The sequence below is a fragment of the Budorcas taxicolor genome, chromosome 15, assembly GCF_023091745.1.
Source record: "Budorcas taxicolor isolate Tak-1 chromosome 15, Takin1.1, whole genome shotgun sequence".
Taxonomy (NCBI): Eukaryota; Metazoa; Chordata; class Mammalia; order Artiodactyla; family Bovidae; genus Budorcas; species Budorcas taxicolor.
Genome location: NC_068924.1, coordinates 48,203,914 through 48,230,732, shown reverse-complemented (window position 1 = coordinate 48,230,732; position 26,819 = coordinate 48,203,914). Strand labels below are relative to the sequence as shown.

Below are 26,819 nucleotides of genomic sequence, written 5' to 3'. Positions count from 1 at the left end.
GAAGGAGGGCATAGAAACCCACTCCAGTAATCTTGCCTGGATAATCCCGTGGACAGAGGAGCCTGGTGGGCTACAGTCCATAGGTCATGAAGAGTTGGACATGACTGAAGCGACTGAGCAACAATACTGCTCATCCTTGGGTCAACTGAGCTTGCAATTTCTCTTTAAACTAGTTGCCCTAATAATCATATGGTAAGTAGGTTTGATCACTCATCTTTCTGAGATCAGGTACTTGATTTAAACACAGAGTCACTTATATTTCTGAAGTCTTTCAGCATCATGATGATTGGGACATAAACTCTGGGTTGAGAAGTTTGAAAAAAATCTTTATACATCATTTTCACTTCCTTGTTCTTTTTATGAAACTAAAATTCCTGATTGGAAAAGCAAAATTTTTTCTAGATATGAGGATGAAATTTTAAGAAGTGTTTTGAATTAATTGTGGAAGCTATAAACAATTTCATTGTCCCAATGTCAGAATTTGAAAAAAAAAAAAAGATTTTGCTTTACCTCAGTCTAGTTTGCTCTTTATTCTCTTTCTTCTTTTCTTTCTCCTCTTCCTTCTTCTGATGCTTATCTTTATTCTTTTCCTCTATCCTACAAATTTCTGTCAGTCAGTTCAGTTCAGTCACAGAGTCTTGTCTGACTCCTTGCGACCCCATGGACTGCAGCACACAAGGCTTCCCTGTCCATCACCAACTTCCGGGGCTTGCTCAAACTTACGTCCATTGAGTCGGTGATGCCATCCAACCATATCATCGTCTGTTGTCTCCTTCTCTCTTGCTTTCAGTCTTTCCCAGCATCAGGGTCTCTTTCAATGAGTCAGTTCTTCACATCAGTTGGCCAAAGTATTGGAATTTCAGCTTCAGCATCAGTCCTTCCAGTGACTATTCAGGACTGATTTCTTTTAGGATTGACTGGTTTGATCTCCTCCCTGTAAAAGGGACTCTCAAGAGTCTTCACCAACAACACAGTTCAAAAGAATCAATTCTTTGGCGCTCAGTCTTCTTTATGGTCCAACTCTCACATCCATACATGACTATTGGAAAAACAATAGCTTTTACTAGATGGACCTTTGTTGGCAAAGTAATGTCTCTGCTTTTTAATATGCTGTCTAGGTTGGTCAGAGTTTTTCTTCCAAGAAGCAGGTGTTTCTTCCAAGAAGCAAGTGTCTTAATTTCATAACAGCAGTCACCATCTGAAGTGATTTTAGAGTCCCCTAAAATAAAGTCTGTCACTGTTTCTGGTGTTTCCCTATCTATTTGCCATGCAGTAATGGGACCGGATGCCGTAATTTTAGTTTTTTGAATATTGAGGCAATGGCAAACCACTTCTTGCCTTGAGAACACCATGAAGAGTGTGAAAAATTTCTTCAGCCTTTTTCAATATGTCTTACTATAGCTCTCTCTCCCTGCCTTACCCACCTCTTCCTAACCTAATTTAGTTCTCCATTTCATTTACACTCAAAGTAAAAACAACTTTTTTCCTATTGGTTTTAATGAGTAGTTGACTAATTGGGTTAGTAGAGTAACTAAACACAGGAAGTATAAGTAAAAGAAAGCAGTCAAGTAAATGAAAAATTTACTCCTATAAATACTAGAAATTCTGCATGTTTAAAATTAAATATATAGCCATCTCATTAAAATATTTCCTATACAGTTTATCACATTTTACATGCTAGCAAAGTAATGCTCAAAATTCTCTAAGCCAGGCTTCAAAAGTACCTGAACTGAGAACTTGTAATGTTGAAGCTAGATTTAGACAAGGCAGAGGAATCAGAGATCAAATTGCCAACATCCACTGGATCACAGAAAAAGCAAAAGAATTCCAGAAAAACATCTATTTCTGCTTCATTGACTACACTAAAGTCTTTGATTACGTGGATCACAACAAACTGTGGAAAATTCTTAAAGAGATGGGAATACCAGACCACCTTACCTGCCTCAGAGAAACCTGTGTGCAGGTCAAGAAATAACAGTTAGAACTAGACATGAACAATGAACTAGCTTAAAATTGGTGAAGGAGTTCATCAAGGCTGTCTATTGTCATCCTGCTTATTTAACTTATATGCAGAGTACATCATATGAAATGCCAGGCTGGATGAAGCTCAAGCTGGAATCAAGATTGCTGGGAGAAGTATCAACAACCTCAGATATCAATGCCACCCTAATGGCAGAAAGTGAAAGAGGAAAAGCAGAGCCTCTTGATGAAGGTGAAAGAGGCTTAAAGTTGGCTTAAAACTCAACATTCAGAAAAATGAAGATCATGGCACTCAGTCCCATTATTTCTTGGCAAATAGAAGGGGAAACAATGGAAACAGTAAGAAACTATTTTCTTGGGCTCCAAAATCACTGAGGATGGTGACTGCAACCATGAAATTAAAAGACGCTTGCTCCTTGGAAGAAAAGCTATGATTAATCTAGATAGCATATTAAAAAGCAGAGACATCACTTTGCTGACAAAGGTTCATATAATCAAAGCTATGGTTTTTCCAACAATCATGTACAGATGTGAGAGCTGGACCATAAAAAAAAAAGGCTGGGCACTGAAGAATTGATGTTTCAAACTGTGGTGCTAGTGAAGACTCCTGAAAGTCCCCTGGACTTCAAGAAGATCAAACCAGTCAATCCTAAAGGAAGCATCCCTGAATATTCATTGGAAGAACTTATGTTGAAGCTGAAGCTCCAATGCTTTTGCTACCTGATGCAAAGAGCTGAATCACAGGAAATGACCATGATGCTGGGAAATACTGAGGGCAGGAGAAGGGGCAACAGAGGATGAAGTGGTTGGATGGCATTAAAGACTTAATGGACATGAGTTTGAGCAAACTCCAGGAGACAGTGAAGGACAGGGAAACCTGTAGTGCTGCAGTCCATGGGGTCACAAAGAGATGGACATGACTGAGCAACTGAACAATACAAATTGATGAATGTGCTAATTAACTTGACTTTGGTAATCATTCACAATGTGTACGTATGTAATATCATCACATGCATACATTTAAAAATCACATTATATAAGCTAAATACAGACAATTTTTATTTGTCAAGCATACTTTCATAAAGCTGGATAGCCTGAGTTAATTTAGAATTCGATATCCACCAGATAACCTAAAAATTAAAGTGGGGTAAAATTAATTTTAGCAAAGAAAAACAAAAACTCACCACCAACAGAACTGCATAAAGGAAATAAGACCTAAGTTTATGTAAGAAGGAACACATACCAATAGAAATAGTAGATATCAGGAACATTTAAATGGATATTCACTGTCCTACGTACTTGTATGTTTATGAGTTTTAAATTTTATAAGAAGTAACTTAAACCAACAATAGTATATGTCAGAAAGCAGATACATGGACTAAATTTTTTCTAAGATCATTTATTAAACAGAAAGTGATAAGACTGTTCATTTACATTAAGATTTGATAAGTTGTTGACATTTGTAGGGCAATGTCTAAAGTAATTTTAAAGTTATTTATAAAATAAATGCAAATGAGACTTATGATAGTAATAAACATAATTCAGAGAGCAAAAGCTTTGTTGTGAAAGATCTATAGTTCAGGTTGAAGTAATAATGGCAAACATAAAATAATAATTTAACAAAACAAATAGCTGTAAAAGTGTCAAATGTGCTTGAAATAGTAGCGTACTTAAGATACTAAAATTGCCGGACTGGTTTAAATATAAATTGTTTAATATGTGAAAAATGAAACAATTATCAGGATATTAAAAGGCTGAAAGAAAAAGGATGACTAAATGAGTTTTTATGACTAATTTTAAACTCTGCAAGTTCCACAGTTATAGACAGTGACATAGTCACCATTTTATTCCCGGTAGTTATGAAAATAGACACGCAAAGTGATTATAACTATATTGAGAGAAGAAAGAAGCTCGGTAAAACACCAAATGACCCACCAACAATGGATAAATTAAAAACTTCTGACATAAACATATCAACCAGATATTGAGAAAAATTTTAAAAAATGATATCATTTACTTGACGCAACTACAAGGGACAAAGAATATGCAGCACTGAATGCTGATAAGTGGTCTGAAAAGCAGATGGAAATTAAATGCAATTCAGTTCAGTTTAGTTCAGTCACTCAGTCGTGTCCAACTCTTTGCGACCCCACAGACTGTAGTACTCCAGGCTTCCCTGTCCATCACCAACTCCCGGAGCTTAATCAAACACGTGTTCATCGAGTCAGTGATGCCATCCAGCCATCTCATGCTCTATCGTCCCCTTCCCCTCCCACCTTGTATCTTTTCCAGCATCAGGGTCTTTTCCAAAGAGTCAGTTCTTCATATCAGGTAGCCAAAGTATTGGAGCTTCAGCTTCAGCATCAGTCCTTCCAGTGAATATTCAGGACTGATTTCCTTTAGGATTGACTGGTTTGATCTCCTCCCTGAACAAGGGACTCTCAAGAGTCTTCTCCAAAACCACAGTTCAAAAGCATCAGTTCTTCTGTGCTCAGCTTTCTTTATGGTCCAACTCTCATATCCATACATGATTCCTGGAAAAACCACAGCTTTGACTAGATGGACCTTTATAGGCAAAGTAACTTCTCTGTGTTTTAGTATGCTGTCTAGGTTGGTCATAGCTTTTCTTCCAAGAAGCAAGTGTCTTTTAATTTCATGGCAGTTAAATATTTACAAAAGAGACCCAATATAGATGCATATTTAGCATAATTTTTTTGAAAAAAGTATTTTCCTACATTTCATGAAATTGCATATATAGCCTCATATGAGTTAGATGTCATTCTTTTTTCGTTTCAGTTTTAATATTTTCTTTACATGGTCGTAAATCTGCTTAGTTCTGACTCCATATATGACAGGGTTGAGCATTGGTGGTACTATGACATAAAGATTGGCCAGGAGTATATGGATATAGCGGGGAACATTTTGTCCAAAGCGATGTGTCATGAAGGAAAAGAGGGCTGGAGTATAGAAAGCAAGAATCACAAAAACGTGAGAACCACAAGTGCTAAGGGACTTGAGTCTGGCTTCACGGGAAGGAAGATGAAAAACGGCACAGAGTATCTGAACATAAGAAAGGGCAACAGCTATGATGTCAAACACTAGATTAAAAATTGCACATAAGCCATAAATAATATTGATCTTGATACTGGCACAAGATAGGCGAGCAAGACCCATATGTTCACAATATGTATGAGGGATGACATAACTCCCACAGAATGGCAATTGTAAAATGAGAAATACAAATGGAATCACAAAAATAAATGCCCTCCCTAAAACAGCAAGGCCAATCTCAGAAACAACCCTGTTGGTGAGGATGGTGCTATATTGGAGGGGGTTGCAGATGGCTACATAGCGGTCATAAGCCATTGCCAAGAGGACTGCTGACTCCATAAGCGTGAAGCTGTGAATGAAAAACATCTGGGAGAGGCAGGCTTCAAAGAGGATTTCCTTGAGACCAAACCAGAAGATCCCAAGCATCTTAGGGACGGTAGCTGTGGAGAGACCCAAGTCAATGGTAGCCAACATGGCCAGGAAGTAGAACATAGGCTGGTGTAGACTGCTCTCAGCCTGGATCACAAACAGGATAGTGAAGTTCCCTATCAGGGCAGTCAGATACACAGCACAAAAGGGAAAGCCAATCCAGATGTGGAGTGTTTCCAGTCCTGGGATTCCCAGCAACAGGAAGAAGGAGGGGTGAAACTGGGTATCATTGGGAAGGGACATCCTGCTGAGCAATGCATATGTCTTCAGGACTGTAGACTCACACACTCTATAGGCCACCAGATAGTTTTCTGTAGCTTTGACGACCTAAAGGTAGTATAAGAATACTTCATTAGCTACCTTCTCTCATTATCACAGTCATCACCAACAGACAACCCTCATTTTGACCATTTAAAAGTTCTGCAGTCTCTAAATACAGTTATGGACATGAATTCCACTTGCTTGAATGGCAACACAAGGCTTAATACACAAGATGGATAATAACATTTCAAAAAGCATGTGGATTCATCAAAACTTATAACAAAATATTAAAAATTACTTTAAAAACTAAAATGGATTCATTCATTAGTATTTAGTCATGAATATTATAAAATAAGTTAGGGATAATAGTGAAAACAGCAACATCAACTACCAATTATTGAGGTACTCCTACTATTTGTAAGACTTTTTGCAAAAATTACACTTAATATTTGGAAAAAACACTTTTTAAGAAGGGCACATTTTACATATAAGTTGTCTAAAATTCAGTGCATTTTAAAGATTTATGAGAAGTTTAAAATGTTTTCAAAGGAATATCTGGGAGATTAGGCTAGAAAGAAAAGCAGTGAAAGAAAATGGAAGAAAAATAGAAATAAAAGCTATGCCTTATCTATGTTTTACTGCACACAAACACATAATATTCCACACATATTATACAAATATACAATCATTTTTAAAACTCACATCTACCTGAATAAAATATGTTAGTATTTCTCATTTATAGCTGAGTCAGTCACGATTTTAGGAGTTTAAACTGGATGTCAAAATGCCAATCAAAACTGAGAGAGACAAAAAATTAGGAATATTGTTAACTTAGGCACATGACAATTCAATCATTTTCAAGGTTCCCTTTATCTATCTTTACGTCTTCATGTAGTTTGCTTATAACATTTGATAGGAGATTTCCAAAACATCTATGCATTCATGTGTTTAATCATTTTGTAGTGAAAAGTCTCTCTTCTGATTATTTGAAGATTCCATGGCAGCAATTCCATGTAATTGTGTTAATTACAACCACATTTTCAGTAAGTAAGACAGGATATTATCTAGGTGCTGATATAAAGAGGGCAAAAAGAGAGTGTAATAAACATGATACGGAAGAAGCAGTTGAGTACGAATGGTAAACCTGAAGAGGAGCAAAGTTAGCAGAAGGAGGCACTCTGTGGCAGTTGTGACAGAAACAGTCTATCTCCCTAGGGTTATGTCAATACAACAGACTTGTAAATACTTTCAAAGGGTATGGCAATGAATGGCAGGAGGAGTGAAAGTAGAATTAATTTATGGAGGCAAGTTGTTCTGTGAATCCCATGGGTGAATATAAACAAAAAATCAAAAACATTTTCCTTTCTTTTCCAGTGTACAAATATGCAACAGTTTGAAAGCTAATGACAGTTTACTTTGAGTACTAAAGGGTAGACTTGATTGCTAAAGGGTAAAAATAAGCTACCTCTCTGGCTTTTCTAAGAAGGAAGGAATAATACTATATTATTTGACTGATAATTTAAGTGAAAATTATATCTCCCTGGACATATATAATCATACCCTATGGTGGTGCAGAAGGTAAATATCAGGGAAGCAGCCAGAAAGTGGTATGATTAAACCAAGTGGAAGACACACATAGACAAGGAACACACACACACACACACACACACACACACACACAAATTAGAGCAGAAACAAGGAGTATACAGAAAGGAGTAAGATCTGACTTGTCAGCTATATAAACTTTAATGTTCCTGTGGACATTAAATAGTTTTGCTTCAGTCAGTCAGTTCAGTTGCTCAGTTGTGTCTGACTCTTTGCAACCCCATGGACTAGAGCACACCAGGACCCCTGCCCATCACCAACTCCCAGAGTTTACTCAAACTCATGTCCATTGAGTTGGTGATGCCATCTAACCATCTCATCCTCTGTTGTCCCCTTCTCCTCCCGCCTTCAATCTTTCCCAACATCAGGGTGTTTTCCAGTGAGTCAGTTTACACTTTAACGCTCCTGTGGACATTCGATAGTTTTGCTTAGCTGATTGTTAAAGAGCAAATTTTGTAAAACCCCAAGAACAATGTGTAACATCTATGGGCATGTGAAAGTGGGATAGGATAGTAAAGGTAGTCTTTACCTGTTGACAAGCCTTCAGGAATTACACAGTTTAGATGGGACAACAGTTTACAGTGAGATGGATGTGTTGAAGGAAGGGTTGTTAGTGATCTTGGTTCTTGTCACTGAAATTGAGGACACCTACAATCTTGTGTATAAACCATTTCAAACTTTCATTCCTGCCCAGAGGTATTCTATCCATTTGATGTTACCATGAGAACACCCTGATATTTTCTCCTTGACTCCCTTGGATTTAAATTGATAAAAATATTAGTGTTATGTCCAAGCCTCTGATGGACAAAGCACATAAACAATAATGGAAAGTTCCATCAAACAAATTTTAAAAACTCCCTTCAAGACATAATTGAGATATATACTCAGGGTAATGGTGAATGACCTCATACAGACTAAATATCCTTTTCTTCTGTGTTCTTAAACAGTGTAGGCTAATAGTGTATATAATAAAATACTGTACATATGAACAATCTACAACTGCATGTCCTAACATGTAGGTATATTACCAAATGATGATGAGAGAAAGAAATTAGCTATTTATATAAAAGTTAAAAATAGTAAAAACTATTCTAGAGTCTAAGAAGTCAGGATAATTGTTACTTTGTGGAATACTGGTAGTCAGCATGAGTGGGACTCCCAGGGTGTTGATAATGTCTGTTTATTTACTTATACACTGGTTATACAAATGTAATCAGTTTGTAAAAAATTGAGCTATGGTTTTATGATGTGTACCTTGTTTATGGATATGGAAGTTCAATAAAATATTTACAAAATATGAATTCTTTAGTGCTGACAGAATATATGTCATTTATTTTTATATCCCTGATATCACTTAGTACAGTATATTTCATAAAGTAAGAAATCAATATTAAAATGATTAATGGTCATAAAGACATCCTAGGCTGGATATAGTCTGAGCTCTAATCTTGTTAATAGTTTCATGCATGTTATGTGTTATTCATTAAATACACATTACTGGGTGTGTTCTGTGTTGGAAAATGTCCTGAAACATTTCAAATTTGAGGTTTGTTACAATCATGAATAAAATGTTATGCAGTGGACCCTTGAACAATTTGGGGGGTGTGGCACCAGCTTTCTCTTGCAATAAAAAATAACATGTAACTTTATTGTTACCTTTCCATTTCTGCAGTTTCACATTCTCTGATTTAACCAACCTTGGATCACGTAGTACTATAGCATTTATAATTGAAAAAAAAAAAGTACAATTAGACTCACAAAATTCAAAGATCAACTGTATATAATCCAATGCAGTACTGAAAAACAAAGATATTCAAAGGATATACATTTCTAAAAATTCATAAAGCTATTCCATAAATAGGGAAACAAGTTCTACATCAATATTTGAATTCAGTCATGTAATCTACTCTTAAAGGGCTTCCCTGGTAGCTCAGATGGTAAAGAATCTGCCTGCAATTTAGGAGACCCAGGTTTGACTCCTGGACCAGGAATATGTCTGGAGAAGGGAATGGCAACCCAATACAGTATTCTTGCCTGGAGAACTCCAAAGACAGGCCATGCGGTATTAAAATAAAATGAAATAGAGTTTCTCAAAATTATAAGACATTCTTAGTCATACATACATAGCACCTCTCAATAGCAAGATCAAGTGCTTCCCTGTAATTGTCATCATTGTGTGAGGAAATTCTATAAATGTATTTCTGTAAGCTCTAGAATGATAAGTCCTATGATACTGAACATTTCATCTTTTATTTCTATTTTCATCTTCACATTTTCCTTTAAAGACATCTGTTCCTCTGATTATTTAGTAAATACTGGTAATTCTTAACCATCAGCTTTAGCTCCTGTTATTTCTCATTTAACTTAATATTTCTAAATAATCTTATCCACATCCATTGCTTTAAAAACTTTCTTTATAATAAAGATTACTAAATAAATGTCACTAGTCCTCAGGACTGTGACAAATTCAGATTCATATAACCAAATTCCTGAGTAACTACTTTCACATTTTCACATGCAAAAATATTACAAATAAAATATTTCTATAATTTAATCCCCAATCCTGCTTCTACAAAACTCCAACTCTAACTTCATCTGAATTGTGCTGTTATCAGTCTCAGTAAATGGTATTACTATTCAGTGATTTGGCCCATCCAGAAATATGAGCATTGCTCTTTTCCCTTCCCCACTTATGGAAAAAAGATCAAGACTTGGTTCTATTTCTAAAAATGTCATTAAATATAGTACCTCGTCTGCATCCTAACTGGGATGGTTTAAACCATCTCTATTTTTTATAGCATAGTACTTTCCAGTGTATAAAAGCACGAGCTCTACATTCAGACTAGTTGTGTTAAAAGCCAGCTTCATGAGTATTCACTTTTGAGTTGAGAGAAAGTAAGAAGTATCACTTCTTAGCTGTGTGGGTCTGCACAAGAACTTTAACATCTCTGTACCTCAGTTTCTTCATGTAGAAAATAGAAATAAGAAGTGTAAATAAATCCTTAAAATTAATCTCTATTTAGAACATATAATTCTTTCAAAACACTTTGAACTGTATTCCAAAGATACTAGCTATCCACCTTTCTTTAGATATCAGGCAGACATTTCTTTTCTGAAATGTATGTTGAATAGATTTAGGCTGAAATCCAATTAAATACCTAGGTTTATATGGTCCTTCCTAAATGTGATAATATTCTTTCCCTAAACTCCATCATTTGTCTCCTTTCCTCGAAACTTATCCCATATCTCTTTTCTTTCTCTTCCGTTCTTCTTTCCTTTCAGCCATCATTGTGTCCTATAGATGCAGTCTGAGTTGGGGGACAGAGAAGACTCAGTAACTAAAACTGTCACAACATTGTTAATCAGCTATACTTCAATATTAAACAAAAAGTTAAAACAAACAAACTTACCAGACTAAACACCAGGATCAAATCCTGTCTGTTTTGTCTCAATCTGCTCAGTCTTTATGAGAAGATTTTCCAGAGAAAATCTCCCAGAGCCAGTTTTGTAAAAGGACATAAGGTCTCTGAGGATTCTAGTTTCTAATCTGGCCCTGAGACATGATTAGAAAGCCATGATTACTAAGAAAAAGAAGACAGAAAAAAAGTGAGGTTCCTTGATTACCTTGTGAATCTCCATTAACCTTTCATTAACCTGCTCCATCTTATATCATGCAGTAATAAATGGAGCTCATTCTCTTACCATCTCAGATCTTCATTTAAGGAGACAGTACAATTCTGTGTTCCAAAACAATGACTCTCATGACAAAACACTTCTGTTGTGCTATTTATTTATTTATATGTTTACCAATTAAAAGTGACATTGGATCTATTATTTAACCTCTTCATTTTATTTTATTTATTTTTCAATTGTTCTTTATGTTTTACTATAGTAACTCACTTCTCATTCATAGTTAACCTCAAACCTAATAATTTACTCCAATTCTTTTTACTGACTTTGCTTGCTTGCTTGAGAAGTCACTTTAGTCGTGTCCAACTCTTTGTGACTCTGTGGAATGAATCCCACCAGGCTCCTCTGTCCATGGAATTCTCCAGGCAAGAATACTGGAGTGGGTTGCCATTTCCTTCTGCAGGGGATCTTCCCTACCCAGGGACTGAACCTGCATCTCTTGCAACTCCTGCCTTGGCAGGCAGGTTCTTTACAACTAGCACCACCTGAGACTTGGTCTTATTGACTTTAACCCTGCAATCAAATTTTGAGTTACATTCAATAGGCAGAATTAATAAAATTTTAATGAATTTTTCAAATATATCAATAATTTTAAGTAGATGTTCATAATGTGTTTTAGATGTTTCAAATAAGTCTAATTATTATATAAAAATAAAAACTTTATTAGTGCATTTATTGACTTACACAGTCCGTTGGCTTTTTTTTTTTTTTTTCCTCAGAAATAGCAACTAACTAATATATCACAACAATAGTACTTGCAGAGGCTATGTAATGCCAATAAACATTTTGTGGGTATTTGACCAATACCCATAGTACTCAAGATCTTGTTTTTAAAAGAGGGTCCAATGTGTGGGGGTTAATAATTTGCTGTGCTTGAGTTTTTAAAACACACTTTTATCTTTGAATTTGGAAACAGTGACAGACTTTTATTTTCTAGGGCTCCAAAATCACTGTAGACAGTGACTGCCACCATGAAATTAAAAGAAACTAACTCCTTGGAAGAAAAGCTATGACAAACCTAGACAGCATATTAAAAAGCAGAGACATCACTTTGCCAACAAAGGCTCATCTATTCAAAGCTGTGGATTTTCCAGTAGTGATGTAGAGATGTGAGAGTTGGACCATAAAGAAGACTGAGAGCTGAAAAATTGATGCTTTTGAACTCTGGTGCTGGAGAAGACTCATGAGAGTCCTTTGGACAGTAGAGTTCAAACCAGTCCATCCTAAAGGAAGTCAGTCCTGAGTATTCATTGGAAAGACCGATGCTGAAGCTAAAGCTCCAATACTTTGGCCACTGGATGCGAAGAGTCGACTCACTGGAAAAGACCCTGATGCTGGGAAACATTGAGAGCAGGAGGTAAAGGGGGTGACAGAGGATGAGATGGTTGGATGGAATCACTAACTCAATAGACATGAGTTTGAGCAAACTCCCCAGGACATAGTGAAGGACAGGAAGGCTTGGAGTGCTGCAGATCATGGGCAATGGGATCCCAAAAAGTCGGACACTGCACTGACTGAGTGACTGAATGACAGCAATCTTTGACTTTATATTCTGGAATTGAAATCTTACATGAAAATGAGGCAGATGATAGGGTTTGAAATCAGACATATACCTTCATACCTGATATACCCACTGTGTCAGACTCATATACATTCACACCTCCTATACTCCTCCTATCTTACAGGAATGATATTTTGCCACTTGTTACCCTACCCGGGCCCACAGACTGCTGCTGCTCTCTCTTGCCCTTGGCCTGCTTCAAATCTGAAGTTATCCACACTGGTAACCAGTACTCTACTTCATAAGGCAGGGGCCCTCTGTTCCTGTGCAAGTTTTCTCTTACCCAACACTTATCCTCACACCCCAAAGAAAGAACAACAGGAGATAAAAAAGAACACCATAATTGCTTGAAAGAGAGAAATCGTTGTGAAATGAAAATATCTCCTGCCATTACCAATCAATATGAAATGTCACCACCATCAGCAATTTCTGGCCTCCAGATGTGAATGACGGATCCCCAAATTGTGATCCAGCAGATTCTGCCGCCACCACCCCAAGATGACTGCAGAGGAGCTGGGGAATGCAACAGAAAGCCATCTGCCACTTCAAAAGGTGACCAGGGAAACAGGATTGGCTCCAGATAGCTGAGGTACATATGAAAGGAATAAATTCAGTGAGCCCAGAGGCTTGCATCTTCCCATACAAAGAATGCTAAACACCGATATTTGATGTTCAGACTGCCTGCTCCTTCTGTTGCAAAGCAGCACAGAGCCTGACTTCCCCTTCTGCCTTCTTGGAGCAGGTTTCTGAGTTACTAGGGTGCTGACTCCTGGCCTCAGAGTCCTAAACATTCCCACCAAATAAAAGAACTCTCTACTTTTAGGTTACATGCCTTTTTTTTTTTTTTTTTTTCCAGTCAACACTATCAAAGAAAAACAAAGCTCTTTTATTTCCCTCCTGCATTTTCAACAAGGACTCTGTAAGGAGTGTGTAATTTCCTCTCTTTTGTCTCATGGCAGCAAAAATTTGAAGCAACAGATGGAGCAGTGTTAGAGCTCAGTTTCATTTAGAAAGCAAAGGAAAACACATCCTCGGGGTGTGAGGGCAGGTTGACCCAAAAGAGAAGAGAAGAGGAGAGAAGAGAAGAGAAGTCCCTCCTCCTGAATTTTGGCTCCTCTTATTATATGTCTTTTCCTCCTCCCCCTGGGCCTGCCCTATGTAAATTGGGCTAGCCAGGAGGGCTGTTTGTTTTACCTGAGGTCCTCACTTAGGTCCTTGGACCTTTCTTTCTATTTTGGGGGGCTTTTCCCTTCTTTGTCTTTTAGCCACCTCCATTCTGCACTCCTTTTTCCTATTCTAATTTCCTAACAACCCTAGGAACTTCACTTTGCACTGGGCTTCTCAAATTCTGCAGCCAGCAGTGGTTAAGACTGAGGATCATACATAATATCCGGCAAGTTCAGGGCACTGCTATGGACTGAAAGTTTATAGACACTTCATGTGTTGAATCTCTAACCCCCAATGTGATGGTATTTTCAGATGGGGTTTTTGGAAGGTAATTAGGGTTGGAGCAGGTCATTAGGGTGGGGCTCTCATGATGGGATTATTTGCCTCATAAGAAGAGCTTCCCTGGTAGCTCAGATTGTAAAGAATCTGCCTGCAATGTAAGAGTCTCAGGTTTAATCCCTGGGTTGGAAATATCTGCTGGAGAAGGGATAGGCTACCCACTCCAGTATTCCTGGGCTTCCCTAGTGGTTCAGCTGGTAAAGAATCTTCCTGCAATGCAGGAGAGCTAGGTTCAATTCCCAGGTTGGGAAGATCCCCTGGAGAAGGGAATGGCTACCCACTCCGGTATTCTGGTCTGGTCATAAGAGTTGGAAATGATTGAGGGACTTTCACTTAAGAAGAGAAATGGCCATATGTGGATAGCAAGGAGGCAGATATCTACAAGCCAGGAAGAGACCTCTCACAGAGAGCTGAATCAGCTTGGCCCTTGATTTTGCCCTTACCTGGTTTAGAAATGCCATCGAACAAACTATAGAACAGCTATGATTAGAATCTGAGCCTTTGTTTGTACAGCTTCTACATCTTCTACTGAAGCATTTTAATTCTACGTGCAGATTCTAGCCTCAACTATTTGCTATGATGACTTTTCATCACAACGAGGAATTAAAGTGATTAACATAATTTATAAATGGTCCCCCTTTTCCTCTCAAACTATTTTTACTAAACAACTTTTTCCAGATTCTCCTGAGGAATACACTTGTTCTCTCCTTCAAATTCCTTTGAGTTTTACCTGAATACACCTGAATGCATACTGTCTCCCCACTTTTGTATATCACAAAATAAACACACTAACAAAAACCTAGAAGAAAGAAGGGAAGAAGAGGTAATTATTTGGAAGGAAAATCTTTTGCTAAGCGTAAAGGCTAGTAATGAAGAGAGCTGTGAGAATATTTGCAGCCAGAGCACTACCTAAGTCAGTTGTTGGAACCCAGCAAGTATTAAGAAAGAGAAGGAAGACAGACATCTAGCTGTATTTTGATACTTCAACTCAGAGAGACAGAGTCCTAACTTTATGGCGGCTATCCACTTGTGTTGGCAGATTGAGGTATTACTGCCAAAAGGAATTGAGCCGCAGTGAAGTCAAAGAGAAGGGCAGAAAGTTCCCATACTAGATACTTAGTTCAAAACCTTATAACACTGTGAAACAGGTGGAAATTCCTAAGTGAGAGTTGAAATCTTAGAACTTACAAGTGGGAAAGTATACAAATGTCTGGTTATAGAACTGGAAAACAAGAGAATGAATAATATCATCCTTTGAGGATTGTAGATCATCTGGAATTATCTAAATACATGTGAAAAGGATTATACCAGCACAAAGCAGCTTATAATTTGATTTTTCTCAGCTCATCCCTATTCTCTTAATCCTACCCAACATCCTGCTAAAGCTGAAACAGCCTTAGTCAAGTTGATAAATGATCTCTGGTCACCAAACCGAAGCAAATGCCCCTGCCCTCATCATAATACAACTCTCATCAACATATGAAACCGTTGACCATTCTTTCATTTTAATCTTATTGGTGTATATATCCAAAATAAATTAAAACATGATACTGAAAAAGATAGCTGCTTTCCCATGTTTCTTGCAGCAATATTCAGAAGAGTTGAGATATGAAAAAAAAAAACAACTGTTTGCCCACTGAGGATGGATAAAGAAGATGTAGTGTATATACACAATGAAATATTATTCAGCCAAAATAAAGGAGAAAATCCTGTAATTTTTGACAACATGGATGTACTGTCAGGACATTAAGCGAGAGATAAGTCAGACAGAGAAAGACAAATACTATATGATATCACTTATATGGGGGAATCTAAGAGTTTGATTCATAGAAACAGAAAGTAGAACAGTAGTTATCAGGGACTAAGGATGGGAGAACTGAGGAGATGTTGGTTAAAGTTACAAACTGGTAGTTAGAAGATGAATAAATTCTGGGGATCTAATGCACTGTGCAGTGACTACAGTCAATAATACTGTATTATATACTTAAAAATGGGCTTCTCAGGTGGTGTTAGTGGTAAAGAACCCACCTGCCAATATGGGAGACATAAGAGAAGTGGGTTCAGTCTCTGGGTTGGGAAGATCCCCTGGAGGAGGGCATGGCAACCTACTCCATAGGTTCTTGCCTGGAGAATCCCCAGGGACAGAAGCCTGGAAGGCTACAGTCCATAGGTTTGCACAGTCAAACACTACTAAAGCAATTTATAGTGCATGTATACATACTTTAAAATCTCTAACAGATTAGTTTTTAAATATTCTCACCATAAAAAAGTGGTCATGTATGGATGTGAAAGTTGGACTGTGAAGAAACCTGAGCACCGAAGAATTGATGCTTTTGAACTGTGGTGTTGGAGAAGACTCTTGAGAGTCCCTTGGACTGCAAGGAGATCCAACCAGTCCATTCTGAAGGAGATCAGCCCTGGGATTTCTTTGGAAGGAATGATACTAAAGCTGAAGCTCCAGTACTTTGGCCACCTCATGTGAAGAGTTGACTCATTGGAAAAGACTCTGATGCTGGGAGGGATTGGGGGCAGGAGGAGAAGGGGATGACCGAGGATGAGATGGCTGGATGGCATCAAGGACTCGATGGATGTGAATCTGAGTGAACTCCGGAAGATGGTGATGGACAGGGAGGCCTTGCGTGCTGTGATTCATGAGGTCGCAAGGAGTCGGACACGACTGAGCGACTGAACTGAACCATAAAAAAGAGATAATTGTATGATGTGACAGAGTATTACTAACACTAATGTAATAATCATGCTACAGTATGTAAGTGTATTGAGTAAAGTTCTACACCTTAAACCAACACAATGTTTTAGGTCAATTATATCTCAATAGAAATTAACTGAGATTGTGAGGATAAGGCAATTTGCACATGGATTGTGATATCATGATTTATAATAAGAAGTATTCAGCTTCAGTCCTTGTTTCTGGCACAGAGCGCTTAAAACTCTTGGAATTTCCTAAATGATAAGAGCCATAAAAGTGTCTTTTTTATGTTAATGAACTGACTTTTAGGTCCTCACCTAAAATGAGGGTGTGGGTGGGGGAGTTGGTTGCTTGCAGAGATAATCCTATAATTAAGAGGACTGTAACTTTCCATCTTCTCCCTCTGGGAGGGGAGATGAGCTAGAGATTGAGTTCAATCCCCAATGGTCAATGATTTAATCAAACATTACCTGTGTAATAAAGCTCCAATAAAACCACAAATGATGGGATTTAGAGTTTCTTGGTTTGTGAAGATGTGGAAATTTGAGGAGAGTAGTATGCCTAAAGAGGGCACTAAATTCCAAGGGTTTTAGAGACTCTGTGCTAGAAATAGGGACTAAAGCAGTGTTCTCTTAAGTAAATTTTTTCTCTGAATTCTGTAAGCTGCTCTAGCAAATTAATTGAACCCAAGGAGGAGGTCATGGCAATCCATCCCGGTATTCTTGCTTGAAAAATTCAATGGACAGAGCAGCTTGGCAGGCTACAGTTCGTGAGGTTGCAAAGAGCTGCACGCAACTGCAGTGACTTAGTATACAAGCATACAAGGAGAAGGTCATGGTAATCTCTGATTTATAATCAGTCAGTCAATTGTACAAGTAATAATTTTAACTTGAAATTTGCCACTGAAGTCAAAAGAGTGAGTTTAGAGTTTACAATCAACCTACAATCTGGTCTGTATGCTGGTCTGTCAGAAGCAGGGATGATATAACTGGGCTTGTGACTGGTATTGGAAGTACGGCAGGGGAAATCTTGCAGGAATGGATTTTGACCTGTGTGATCTGATGCTATCTCCAGGTGCATGCACACGTGTGCTCAGTCACTCAATCATGTCTGACTCTTTGCACACTCATAGACTGTAGCCCATGCCAGACTTTATTTTCTTGGGCTCCAGAATCACTGCAGATGGTGACTGTAGTCATGAAATTAAAAGAAGAAAAGCTATGACCAGCCTAGACAGCATATTAAAAAGCATAGACATTACTTTATCAACAAAGGCCTATCTAGTTAAAGCTATGGTTTTTCCAGTAGTCATGTATGGATGTGAGAGCTGGACCATAAATAAAGCTGAGCACCGAAGAATTGATGCTTTTGAACTGTGGTGTTGGAGAGGACTCTTGAGAGTCCCTTGGACTCCAAAGAGATCAAACCAGTCAATCCTAAAGGAAATCAGTCCTGAATATTCATTGGAAGGACTGATGCTAAAGCTGAAACTCCAAAAGTTCGGCCACCTGATGCAAAGAACTGACTCCTTGGAAAAGACCTTGATGCTGGGAAAGATTGAAGGCAGGAGGAGAAGGGGATGACAGAGGATGAGATGGTTGGATGGCATCACTGATTCGATGGACATGAGTTTGAGCAAACTCTGGAAGTTGGTGATGGACAGGGAAGCCTGGCGTGCTGCAGTCCATGGGGTGCAAAGAGTCAGACATGACTGAACTGAACCGAAGACTGTAGCCTGCCAGGCTCCTCTGTCCATGAGATTTTTCAGGCAAGAATACTAGAGTGGGTTGTCATTTCCTCCTCCAGGGTATCTTCCAGACCCAGGGACTGAAGCCCCATCTTCTGTGTCTCCTGCATTGGCCAATATAAAATCAAAATTGTAGCTATACAATACTAAGAAGAGAGATCCAAATTTAATGCAGCCATTGCTTTATACATCATGTGGCCTGGATCAGGCCCAGCCATCTCAAGGAGTTAGGATGAAGAGCTTAGAACCAATCCGAACAACTCTGTTGTGAAAAAGTTTTTAATAATTTTGGAATATCAAAAAAATAATAATAATTTTCCCTTGAAAATAAACAATACTGAATTTGAAAGTCTAGGCCCAGGATCAGGATGTGGGCTACTTATGTCTGTTGATGTTCTATTTCACTGAAAAAGGAGTTATTTCAGATCTCAGAGATTTATTGTTCTCTCTCCCAAACTTAGAGTGTTCCCAATACAACCAAAGTCTCATTCTGGAGTCTGTGTCCACCAAACCATAAAACCTTCCACCTAAGCAAAGGGAGTTCAAAAGGATGCTAACTTCTCTAGAAATCTCTTCAGGTAAGTTACTTTTTAGAAATGAAGATCTTTTTCTGTGATCAGCTGAGCACAAGAAAAAGAATGGTAGGTGGTAGGATAGGGGGAAGCAAGCAAAGCTTTCCGACTAAGGGGAGAGGATAACGGAACTGACTATAAGAATGTGTTGGTATAATCCTTTATGTACACGAGCAATTACTGCTTTCATTTTTCTAATACATTATTAAACATTCTCTGTGTGCAGCTCATATATCTTTTGATACTTGTGACATTCTTTCTGTGCACTAGAGCTCTTTGCTAACCTGACTCTTAATCTATTTACTGATCTATCGAAGTTCTCTTTGTGTTTTCTTTCTCACCATCAACGCTTTCTAAACCGATATAAAGATTGGAGAAATGCCCCTATCCTGAGATTATTTTCAACACAGAGGGAGAACTATAATTGAACTTAAACTATTCAGAAATGATCCCTCATCAGTTACATCCTAGTAAAACACAACCAAACAACTTGCTGCTGCTGCTACTGCTAAGTCGCTTCAGTCGTGTCTGACTCTGCATGACCCCACAGAGGGCAGCCCACTAGGCTCCCCCGTCCCTCGGATTCTCCAGGCAAGAACACTGGAGTGGGTTGCCATTTCCTTCTCCAATGCATGAAAATGAAAGTGAAGCCACTCAGTCGTGTCCGACTCTTCACGACCTCATGTACTGCAGCCTACCAGGCTCCTCCATCCGTGGGATTTTCCAGGCAAGAGTACTGGAGTGGGATGCCATCGCCTTCTTCTAGTTTCCTCCAACTAGAACATAGTCCTAATCGTTTCAAATAGGACAATCTCCAAGTATGTAATGCAAATATCTGTGAAAATGTCTAAGGATAAGGGTAATCAGATGTACTTCATTATAAATATAAGGAACTCTATCAAAATATTTATATGCAAATGAACTATCAGGATTTAAAGTCTGCCCTGATATAAGAATTACCTAACAAGTTGAGATATGCAGAACCAAGTTCACTATAGCTGTTTATTTCTCATGTTCTCATCAATAGGTTAATCAGTAACTGTAGCTACTTTTTTGATGAACCCATTATGATCCATGTAAACCTTGCAACAACCAGTGATGTCAACATTTTAACCTCATTTCATAGGGGAGGAACTTCAGACTAAAAGAAAAATAATTATTTAATTAAATTCAAATGGCAATGAGCAATAGCATTTGGCTTCAATTCCTAATATCTATGTCTAAAAATTATGCTGTTTCCCAAACAGTAAGCTCTAAGTTAGCTGAACTCAAGCCACAGAAAAGAAACTTGATGATAGGATTCTACTTCGTTTCTTTCCCAAATCCCCTCAATTTAAATATCATTCCTTAATACAACATTGTTAATCAGCTATATTCCAATATAAGATAAAATTTTTAAAATTCAATAAATAAATAAATATGACTCCTTATAACATCATCCTTCTTGATATTATGTATTTTTCCTACATAGTTCTTATTTCTTTCTGCATATCCCTTTTCTTTTTTCTCAATTTTATAATTTGCTTGCTTTTGACTAATTATCTTAATTCACAGTTTTATTTCCTTCCTGTATCTGGGATCAAAGTCTCCTTTGTAGAATTTCTCATGCAGTGTGTCCAAGGCTCAAGCAGCAATGTGCCCTTTCAACACACACACACAGACACACACACACACACACACTTTCATGCCTAGAAATATTGTTCTAATACAGTTTACCTATCTAATGCAGTGTCTCCCTGTTTTGCATCGGCATATGGCCCTTTTTTATGTATATGTCAATCCATCTCTCTCTCTATTGAGAGACAGAGTATGTGAGTGTGAAAGAGAAAGAAACAATTCAATCACAGTGTGCTCAGACTTATTAAGGTGATATATCATGGTGACAACTTTGTATAGTAAAAATAATGGTATATTTGGATTCAGAGAGTGAAGTGTATAAATTAACTCATTTTACTGGACCATTTTGTGATCTTTTATAAACCTGAACATTAACATTTGTGTGTATGTATATATATATATATATCTGTGTTTCTGTCTTGACAGGAAGACACAAATAGCAGGCTCCATTTGCCTACAGTCAGAAGAGAAATGAAGAGGGAAATATACATTCCATACTAAGCAGACCCAGTTTAAGAAGATCATCCAGAGATGACGTTTCCCGTGGCTTCATTGATAAAACTTCATGAAAGGTTATTTTATGATGTTAGAACTAACAAGAAAGAGAGACCAGAAGATGACTACGATATGAGGAATAGTTTTGGGTGGTTTAAATAGTGAAAGGCCAGCACAGATCCAAAACTGTCTTACAAAGTTCTTGTTACAGTTATAGTTCCTTTTAATAGTGTATTGTGTATGTTTAAGTTAGAAATGTGGTATATTCAGAATAATAATGGTTGTCATTTTTTAAAAGAGAATGTTTTTGAGATATAATTCACATACCATATATTTCTCATTCTGTATAAGATGTATTCTTACCTTGTATATAAAATATATAGTCATGAATCAACCAGTTTTTCTGTAAAATAACAAAAAGTTTTCAAGAAATATTTTGTGTACCCAAGTAGCAAGGGAACAACTTATCTTAAAATTATTTTATTAATTTGAATGGCCTATTTGTATGACTCTTTCAACCACTAACATTTTAAGTTCCACCAGGAAAGATACCTTGTTTAACTCATCTTTTGCATTCAGTCTTAGCATAGAACTCAGTGCATATATGGTAGATACACAGTCAATGTTTGTAACTAAAATATAATTCAATTCCATTCAATTGAATGGATTTGAGGAAGTACATTAAATCTTGTGGCCATGTTTTACCATTAAATTTCATAGACTTTCAGGCCTCTATGATGCAACAAAGCCAGCAGTTATAGTACAAGTTTCACTGATTTCTTCATTTTCTCTGTAGGATGAAACATGTTCTCTGACTGAGAAGATCTTGGTCTCTGAAATATTTCACTACAAAAAGATCCCCAAATGATGGCCTCACTCAATGCCACACTATTTCATCCCTCCTCTTTCCTTCTTCTGGGGATACCTGGACTGGAACATATGCATATATGGATTGGTTTTCCTTTCTTTGTTGTGTATCTGACAGCTGTACTTGGGAATACTAGCATCCTTTCTGTGATTCAGACTGAAGTAGTCTCCATCAGCCCATGTTCTTCTTCCTGGCCATTCTGTCATCTGTTGACCTGGGCCTGTCCACATCCACCATCCCCAAGATGCTTGGCATCTTCTGGTTCAAGCTGAGAGAAATCTCCTTTGAGGGCTGCCTGGTCCAGATGTTCTTTATCCACCTATGCACTGGCATGGAGTCGGCTGTGCTCGTGGCCATGGCCTATGATCGCTATGTGGCCATCTGTAACCCTCTTCACTACACACTGGTGCTGACAAACAAGGTGGTAACCATCATTGCATTGGCAGTCCTCCTGAGACCTCTGACTTTTGTCATCACCTTTGTTCCGCTCATTCTAAGGTTACCATTTTGTGGGCACCAAATCATACCTCACACTTACTGTGAGCACATGGGTATTTCCCGCCTATCCTGTGCCAGCATCAGGGTCAACATCATCTATGGCTTATGTGCTATCTCTATCTTGGTGTTTGACATTGTAGCCATTGTCATCTCCTATGTACAGATCCTCCGTGCTGTATTTCAACTTCCTTCCCATGATGCCCGGCTCAAAGCTCTCAGCACCTGTGGTTCCCATGTGTGTGTCATGTTGGCTTTCTACACTCCTGCATTTTTTTCATTCATGATCCACAGGTTTGGCCGGAATATACCACGCTATATCCACATCCTTCTGGCCAATTTCTAGGTAGTCATTCCACCTGCTCTCAACCCTGTAATCTATGGTGTCAGGACTAAACAGATTAGAGAGCATGTGCTGAAAGTATTTTCCAAGAAAAAAGCATAACTCTGGTAAAGAATCAAATCTAAGAAGGGAGTGGCACTCTATGGTCAAAATGAAATATTTGGAAGCAATAGAGGCCTATCTTAGAAAAGGCCTGTCAGCTTCCTTCACAAACCCAAAATTAGAAAGTTAGAATCATGTCAAATGCATTTATAAAGGTGTTTTATAATTTCCATTGTTTGAAAGTAATTCAGCCTCTTCACATGGAAGAAAACCAACACTTTGTTTTGCTTCTACTATGACTGAACAAAACACATCACATTCCATAGTTACCATCAGATTGAAACTAAACCATGCTGCCCCCACTGCAAAAAAACACAAGCAAACAAAAAAGGTCTTTATATCTTGATTTAAACAAAAATAAATGAGTTACTCTGATCATTGCTAGTTCTAAAATAACAGATGCTGGAGCACTTCCCATATGCCTGGAATCACTATTAAAAAGAATGCTGCTCTTGACTTTGCTATGTTAATGTTAGAGGATATGAAATTGACACTGTGTATATGCTATGTGTGAAGATGAGAATTTTCCATGAACCAAACTGAGGAAAGTTGACAATCTTTGTAAATATATAGTTTTCTTTTCTTTTCTTTTTTTCAAGTATTGTGTTGCTTGTTTAATGGATGAGTTCTTACAGAGTCTTGCTTGCTGATAATTCTTTTCAAAGAAGCTCTTATTTTTCAAGCAGTTTGTCTCTGTCACCATTCTGCCACTCCATAGAACAGTTTTATCCTAATAGAATGTTGGAAGCCTTAGATTTTAAGTCCAGTATTACCCCTGAATTTGTGTGTGTGTGTTTAAGATGACATTTTAATTCCATGTGTTATCACTCACTGTTTCTATTTCTATATGGCTTTACTGACATTATTTGTAAAAAAGATTTAAGGGAAAATATGTTTGTAAATCTTGGCCAATAAAACTAAATTTTAAGCTATATTTTACTGCAGAACTCTCAGAGCTTTTAATTAACAAATTAATCATTTTAAACTTTGAAATTATCCTCCAAGCATACTATGACACTCATTCTATAGAAGGCACTTTAGGAAAAAAGTTCCACTTATTTTTATTGCAATGGAAAATATAATGTCATAAATTATTGGAGTTTGCATTAATTAACATCACACACTTAACTTGGGTTTATTCAAAAACAATCAGTTATGCTTTGGATTTTCTAGAATCTTACTGTGGTTCTAGAAAATTAATTATCCACTTATTCTACTTATGAAATGGACTCTAGTTATACAGCCTAATTTGTTATCTTGAGTGATTTGGAAAGTATTCAGTCTGTTTGTATGTTTTGGTTAATTCATGAAGAACTGGTATTGAACCTTTATAAGTTCGGTAGAATTCACCAGTGCAGCTATTTAGGCCTGGAGACTTCTGTGTTAGAAGGTTGCTCACTACAGGTTCAAATCTTTAAACTGGTAAGGACTACTAAAGCCATCCATTTCCTCCTGCAATTTCTTTGAATGTCTTCCGTGAATGAGTCACAGGATTCATATCTCTCTAACTTTACCTTTTACTCAGGCTGAGGGCTGGTAAGAAGGTTTTCTAATATCCCAGTATCAGCTTTGGATCACCCCTTTATTCCTATGTAACAGACAAGACCAATCTGCAGGCTCTCCACACGCCCTCAGGAACAGAGCACAGTGCTTTGCTACTTGAACCCACCGAGTCTGCTGGTGGGAGCTGGAGGATGGGGTTGTCTTCTGATTGTTCTGTTTCAGCCTGTCTCAGGCAGGTGCAGTGTTCCTGGATATTGAAAGTGCAGATTTCTCTGTGATTCTGCCCCTCCCTCAGTGCTGCTGGGGACTTCTGATGAATCTGCTTCAGCCTGGGATTATAGAGTCTGTTTCTACTCCTTTACCTCACAGGCAACGGATCTTTACTTGATACTTAGGGGACAGGAACTGGGTGACGTATAGTCCCCATCCTACAGCGGATGCCATCCCCATCTACCAAGTCTATTCCGTGATGCAAGCCTTCTCAGGCCTCTAGTCCTACGTTCCAAGAGTAGGCTTTCCAAGAGTACCTGGCTGAGCTCTAGGGAGAAAAACCTGAGTGGGTCTAAATTCTTATTTGTGTCGTACACAGACGGCCCTCAGCCATTCTATATTCTCAGTAGGTCTACACTTAGTTGTGAGAAATTTGCTTGAAAATTTTAACCAGTTCTTTTTTACAGGCTTGTATGGCGTATGGCATCTTGGCTGGTGAGCATGGAACTATGTTTCATACATCTTTGGCTCTGCCCATCTTCTCTGAGGTTTTGTGTTGGTTAATTGCTCTCTAATTTCAGTCATCTGACATTTTCAAGAAAAGTATGAATTTTGATTATTTAGCATTTTTTAAAGTTTTTAGAGACACAACTTCTAAGTTTCTATATTCTAATGAAAAGCTATAACTCCTGGTAGGAATTTTAAACCATGTTATATCCTTTAAGTGGAAGGTCCTTTATGTGTTCATTCTCAGTTTCCTACAACAGTATTTCTCAAAGCTTGGACTGCTGAATCATAAGCACTCAGTATGATCTATCAAAAGAAAATAGGATTTTATTTATGAGACATGTGACGGAAGTTCTGAATCTTAATAGCTTAAGAGTAGGTCTGAGCAATCTGTATTCTTAAGAGACTTTAAGCCTCCTTAATCTTGAGAACTATAATTCCTGAAAGTTGAAATTTGATTATTAATCAAAACGGTTCATTGACAGAGGGGGGAAAAGTCAGATAATCATTAGGAAGTGAGTTGTTTGAATGTAGAATTGGCTAGCTCAAAACTGGACACTTCCCTTTATCCAACACACAAGTGCACGCATGTGCACACACATAAACACACACACACACAACTGACTTGACCTAATCCACACTGACTTTTAATTATCTACCTAATGTTCCTGATGTCCTATCCTTCTGGAACACTTTTATGATTTTCTAAACCCCATGCTGCTGCTGCTGCTGCTGCTAAGTCTCTTCAGTCATGTCCAACTCTGTGCGACCCCAGAGACAGGAGCCCACCAGGCTCCCCCGTCCCTGGGATTCTCCAGGCAAGAACACTGGAGTGGGTTGCCATTTCCTTCTCCAATGCAGGAAAGTGAAAAGTGAAAGTGAAGTCACTCAGTCGTGTCCAACTAGTAGCGACCCCATGGACTGCAGCCTACCAGGCTCCTCTGTCCATGGGATTTTCCAAGCAAGAGTACTGGAGTGGGGTGCCATTGCCTTCTTCGTCTAAACCCCATAGCCTTGGCTAATTACCTATTTTGTATTAATACTTCTATCATAGCACTTGTCACACTTACATATCAGTGTGTAATATAACTAAATATAGTGTAGTGGCTAAGAAAAAATCTATGGAATTACTGTGAGATTAGAATAAAACTATGGTTTTAGAACTGGAAAAGACTTCCAATTCTAGCTCCTTGACTCACTAACCTATTGAATATGAGTTTGTTGAGCTATTTAACATACGGATATTTATGATAACTAACCCTAGAAAATATTATAAGAGTTAAGTCATTATGTATATAAAATACAAAATGAAGAGCTTGGAACCTAGCAAATGCTTAATAAATGCTGATTAACTTCCCATTTTTAGCTTGAATGGTGAAGTACTTGACTAAAATATTTCCCCATCGGTCAACTAATTTCTCTGTGCACAACTGAAGCTGAATTTTAGTTGCATCTGTGGATTACCTAGGGAACTTGAAAATATGAATGCCTGAACATGATGCCTCATAGTTTTACTTTCTCTAGATTTTCATTTACATAGAACCATACAGCATGTATTCTCTTGTGTCTG

The 26,819-nt window shown here is 37.9% G+C and overlaps 2 protein-coding genes across 2 annotated transcripts; one reads left to right on the top strand and one right to left on the bottom strand.

The window, feature by feature from the left end:
• Positions 1–4,749: 4,749 nt before the first annotated feature.
• LOC128060321 (olfactory receptor 52E2-like) lies at positions 4,750–5,703 on the bottom strand. The gene has a single exon (XM_052652704.1). It carries the CDS (start codon positions 5,701–5,703, stop codon positions 4,750–4,752), a length of 954 nt encoding a protein of 317 aa, XP_052508664.1.
• A 16,382-nt stretch (positions 5,704–22,085) lies between these two features.
• Positions 22,086–23,029, top strand: LOC128060231 (olfactory receptor 52E1-like). The gene is given in 2 exon segments (XM_052652578.1): positions 22,086–22,248; positions 22,251–23,029. Coding segments are annotated over 2 exon segments (942 nt in total).
• Positions 23,030–26,819: the final 3,790 nt, after the last annotated feature.